Source organism: Rhagoletis pomonella, unplaced genomic scaffold, assembly GCF_013731165.1.
Source record: "Rhagoletis pomonella isolate Grant_MI unplaced genomic scaffold, Rhpom_1.0 Rhpom_scaffold_04044, whole genome shotgun sequence".
In the NCBI taxonomy this organism is placed as follows: Eukaryota; Metazoa; Arthropoda; class Insecta; order Diptera; family Tephritidae; genus Rhagoletis; species Rhagoletis pomonella.
The window spans coordinates 12,215-17,809 of NW_023462594.1; the positions used below are offsets into that span (position 1 = coordinate 12,215).

Here is a 5,595-nt window from a genome sequence, read left to right on the forward strand (position 1 = left end):
CCAGACGCACCGTCAGCAACAGGAAGCCACCGTCAACACGCGCAGCCCAGTTTGGCAATTCAGAGAATCAGCGTCAACGATTGGCCGGTGCTAGTAAGTTAGCTTTTAAGTAATTCCAATTGTAAAATTTAGCCTTAGTCTTGCTGCTTATCAATAAAGGTTGACACAACCCAATTTTCAAAAATATATTTTTTTAGGGATTTTAGTAGAAAATCCCGTAACTTATACAAGCATACATATGTACACATGTCCTTGAACAACAGGCGACAAATAAATTTTTTCACCAAGGACTATATTTCATCCAGGTATACAGCATAACTGCTACAAGTAGAAAACTATTTTGCGGGTGTTAACAAGTGCTTACTTGTTTTTTGTTTCTGCGGCACAAACGATTATAATATCTTCGTTACTTACTTTTCTTTGTAAAGACAAAATACATGCATATGTACATACATATATAAATGCATATATACATAAATACGTACATACAAACATATATAAATAAGCATGTTATGTGTGTACACATGTATGAATATAACTCTAAAAAATAATTCATTCCATAATCTATGCTTATGTATGTAATCAATTTTATTTGTTGTTTTAAATGCTGCCCTAATATAATACTTAACATATATATATGCATATGTACATACAATTATTAACATACTTTCGTACATAATCTATTGACATACATTCCCACATTTTTATGCACAAAAATGCATGTGTTGTATAGTACACTCGGAGCGCTCGCTCGTCGCTCACTCGTCTTTCCTAGCAGAGTGAGTATGCAGACAGCTATTCGCCTCGCACTGCGAGCGAGGCAACACCCAACAGCCTCGCTAATTTAATAGGAGCGCGAGCAAACAAGCAGCGCTCGCTCGTTTGGCGAGCGAGCCAAACTTCTCGTGCCTCGCCTCAGTGCTGCTACGAGTACGAGCTGCGAGCGCCTCGTTGTCTGCGAGGCATTGAGTACGAGTTTGCTCACTCGCTCGCTCGAACTCCGAGTTTTTGCCCACCCTGCCTACACCTAGTCGAAAGAATTGAGATATCGAAAATGTTATAACGGCATTAATTGTAGCTTTTAACTTTAAAATTTGTTGTGGAAAGAAAAAATTTGTAGCTCTCGTTTTTTAAGAAAAAATGTTATGTAGTGCTAACTTGACACCATACACATAATCGATAGAATTGGGATATCCAATATGTTACTATGCCATTAATTGTAGCTTTTAACTCTAAAATTTGTTGGGAAAAGAAAAAATTTGTAGCTTTGGTTTTTCTGAAAAAATTGAGTTGACCCTTTTTCGAACAAAATTTAGTATGTAGTGCTAACTTGAGTAGCTTTTTTCGTGTAAATTTGTTGTGGATAGAAAAAATTTGTAGCTTTCGTTTTTTAAGAAAAAATGGTATGTAGTGCTAACTTGACACCATACACCTAGTCGATAGAATTGAGATATTGAAAATGTTAGAACAGCATTAATTGTAGCATTTAACTTCAAAATTTGTTGTGGAAAGAAAACAATTTGTAGCTTTCGTGGTTTAAGAGAAAATGGTATGTAGCGCCAACTTCTATTGTCGATGGAATGTTATAACATTTTCAATATCTCAATTCTATCGACTAGGTGTATGGTGTCAAGTTAGCACTACATACCATTTTTTTCTTAAAAAACGAAAGCTACAAATTTTTTTTCCACAACAAATTTACAACAAAAAAGCTACAATTAATGCCGTTGTAACATTTTCAATATCTCAATTCTGTTGTCAATGGGGCATGGTGTCAAGTTAGCACTACATACTAAATTTTGTTCGAAAAAGGGTCAACTCAATTTTTTCCAGAAAAACGAAAGCTACAATTTTTTTCTATTCACAACAAATTTTAAAGTTAAAAGCTACAATTAATGGCATAGTAACATATTGGATATCACAATTCTGTCGAATAGGTGTATGGTGTCAAGTTAGCACTACATACCATTTTTTCTTAAAAAACGAAAGCTCCAATTTTTTTGTTTCACCAACAAATTTACAACAAAAAAGCTACAATTAATGCCATTGTAACCTTTTCAATATCTCAATTCTGTCGTCAATGGGGCATGGTGTCAAGTTAGCACTACATACTAAATTTTGTTCGAAAAAGGGTCAACTCAATTTTTTCCAGAAAAACGAAAGCTACAAATTTTCTCTTTCCGCAACAAATTTTAAAGTTAAAAGCTACAATTAATGGCATAGTAACATGTTGGATATCTCAATTCTATCGACTAGGTGTATGGTGTCAAGTTAGCACTACATACCATTTTTTCTTAAAAAACGAGAGCTACAAATTTTTTCTTTCCACAAAAAATTTTAAAGTTAAAAGCTACAATTAATGCCGTTATAACATTTTCAATATCTCAATTCTATCGACTAGGTGTGTGGTGTCAAGTTAGCACTACATACCATTTTTTCTTAAAAAACGAAAGCTACAAATTTTTTCTTTCCAAAACAAATTTACAACAAAAAAACTACAATTAATGCCGTTGTAACCTTTTCAATATCTCAATTCTGTCGTCAATGGGGTATGGTGTCAAGTTAGCACTACATACCAAAATTTTGTTCGAAAAAGGGTCAACTCAATTTTTTCCAGAAAAACGAAAGATACAAATTTTTTCTTTCCACAACAAATTTTAAAGTTAAAAGCTACAATTAATGGCATAGTAACATATTGGATATCTCAATTCTATCGACTAGGTGTATGGTGTCAAGTTAGCACTACATACCATTTTTTCTTAAAAAACGAGAGCTACAAATTTTTTCTTTCCGAACAAAAAAGCTACAATTAATGCCATTATAACATTTTCAATATCTCAATTCTATCGACAAGGTGTATGGTGTCAAGTTAGCACTACATACCATTTTTTCTTAAAAAACGAAAGCTACAATTTTTTTCTTTCCACAACAAATTTTAAAGTTAAAAGCTACAATTAATGCCATTATAACATTTTCAATATCTCAATTCTATCGACTAGGTGTATGGTGTCAAGTTAGCACTACATACCATTTTTTCTTAAAAAACGAGAGCTACAAATTTTTTCTTTCCACAAAAAATTTTAAAGTTAAAAGCTACAATTAATGCCGTTATAACATTTTCAATATCTCAATTCTATCGACTAGGTGTATGGTGTCAAGTTAGCACTACATACCATTTTTTCTTAACCCAGATATGCCTAAAGCTAAGACAATCAAAAAAACTTAAATTTTCGATCTGTTTTCTAGTTTTTATTGTTAAGTAAAACATTCTTAGTCAAAATTAATTTTTTATTTATTTCAGTTTTGGAAAAAAAAAGGTGTACTATGTATAGTACACTAGGCACATATATGTACATAAGTTCACTTTGTGTGATATGCGACAAAACATTTTGCATGAAGTCCAACGTCACACTTTCGGCATCTAGTGGTTGTTCGATCATGACATTCCCCACATCTTGTTTGCTTAGGTTGTATTATGATCAAATGGTCAAGGCGATCGTACCTGATATCAATATTTACCAATGCCGATGGTCGTCCCCTAGATGTTGATGGTGGTTTTCTATTTTGCGTCAACAAAACCGTTGCAATTCGTCTTTTAAACTTCAACAGATCAAGGACACCCCCATTGTTTCGATGAAGATGCCATGCGTTTTGTATTGCCAAATCGACGCAGTGGGTTATAAGTGGAAAATACCATTTCTTTCCCCTGATAGATGTTCTGTAAAGGCCAATATTCTGGTCTGATCGATCTACACCCCCCATATTTGCGTTGTATAAGCGAACTAAATGAGGCTGCTGAATCTGTAAAAAATAAAATTACGTGCATTTAGATGACACAGTATGTGTTTCATATTAGCTTACTGTTTACCTGAATATGTTTTCCCTCTTTTCGCGAAAATCTTCTTACATTACATATCGGGTTGACTCCAGAATTATTTGAACATAAGCATACTAAGTTGTTGTCGTTCCATTTGACGACAATGATATTATGGTCAGTTATTTTAGCGAAGTCAAAAGACCCACGGTCTTGCTTTTTTAGTACTTTCGAGTCGAGTAATCGATTGCCGGATACACGATTTTCTCTTATCGTACCTGTTGCTTGAAAACCCATGTCTGTAAGTTTCTCCATAAGTGGAATAGTAGTAAAAAAATTGTCGAAGAATATGTGCATTTTTTCATCACGCCATTTTAGGGCAGCGTCTCAGCGTATTCTAGAACAACGGCAGCACCTACGCCATAGTTGCTGTATGTCACACTTATGTTTGTTGATGCTCCTTGATAAGGCCCAAACCAATTTACGAACCCTAGCCTGGTTGATCCTACCCAAAGCTTATACCCATATCTTATTGGCTTTCCTCGTAGAAACTGCTTGCATCCATGCCTTCCGAAATAGGGAACCATAGCCTCATCAACGCAGTGCATTTCCTCCATCTGATTATTTTCCATAAACTTTCTATTGAGGTGGTCAAATAAAGGTCTTACTTTCGAAAATCGGTCCGCGATATCTAGATCTTCATTGTTTTTGACATGAATATTTGACAATATAAATTCAAATTTATCGCGTGTTATACATTCTGCAACAAGTACGTTATGGCTGTCGTTTTCTCTTTCCCAAAACATTCTTCTCCTCGGGACGCAAACATATCCACTCAGGATCAACACCCCTAAAAATGCTTTTATTTCTGTCTTATTCACTCTTTGTGATCGATTTTTTTGAGCAGCGTATCTATTAGTTTCTTCGACTATTATATCTATAAGCTCTTCGTCAAAAAAAGCACTCAAAAAAATCCAACGGACTTTTCATATTTTCATTCACTCTTAGATCAATTGGATCAGCAGCCATGTCAGAAATAATTGGTGGTGGTAAGTCTTCTTTCGTCCAGTTATACCTTTTTTGTTTCTTCGCACTTAAGTTTTTGTCTGCAGGCTTTTCAGGGATCAATTGAGCAGATCGGCAGATCATCATCGGACGAAAAGTCACTGTCGTCAACGCGCCGATTCAAATTAATTTCGGCAGGTGCACGAAGTTGCAACCCTGGCAAATCGTTTATGTCAACTACATTTTCGTCACCAGAATCTTCATCGGTTACTTCTTCGTTCTCAGGGGGAAATATTGTTATCCCAGTAGCATTTTCTAAAATTTCGTCGTCATCTTCTAACATACGTAGAGCCTCATTTAGCGAAAAGCCTCTGAAATCAAAATGTCATTCGCGCATATATTACTATAATTTTCCCATTATAAAATCCTTCCATTAAATTTAATATATAATTTCAAAAATACACTCTCTACAGCCAAATTATAAATTAGGAATGAAATGGTTGTGCATGTGCCTGGTGTACTACATGTAGTACACCTATGAATTAGGCGATAAAAGTTGAACTAAAAGTAGAATAATGACAAAGCTTTGATAAATAACATAAAACTATATCTTCTGCCTTAGTAGATTTTAGTAGTAGACCTAAAAAAAAAATTCTATAAAACATAATTTGTACTTACCTTACAAATCTTATATCGGAGTAACTCATTTTTCACTTTTCCACAACTTTGTAAACACACAATGACCGAACTACGAATGTAAAATTTGAAATGAATAA

General features: G+C 34.4%; 1 protein-coding gene across 1 annotated transcript; it reads right to left on the minus strand.

Annotated features, from left to right (window-relative positions):
• Window positions 1-3,146: 3,146 nt before the first annotated feature.
• LOC118754514 (piggyBac transposable element-derived protein 3-like) lies at window positions 3,147-5,375 on the minus strand. The gene is made up of 2 exons (XM_036489391.1): window positions 3,869-5,375; window positions 3,147-3,801 (listed from the first exon to the last, which is right to left on the minus strand). The coding sequence occupies exons 1-2, from the start codon at window positions 4,169-4,171 to the stop codon at window positions 3,361-3,363; spliced, it is 744 nt and encodes a 247-aa protein (XP_036345284.1). The 5' UTR covers window positions 4,172-5,375; the 3' UTR covers window positions 3,147-3,360.
• Between the last annotated feature and the right edge of the window lie 220 nt (window positions 5,376-5,595).

Bases quoted from the DNA above. Each gene is read 5' to 3' on its own strand.
- LOC118754514 (XM_036489391.1), bottom strand. From the start codon at position 4,171: ATGCACATATTCTTCGACAATTTTTTTACTACTATTCCACTTATGGAG. The intron at 3,802-3,868 runs GTAAACAGTAAG...TATTTTTTACAG, and splicing joins AAGAGGGAAAACATATTCAG to ATTCAGCAGCCTCATTTAGT.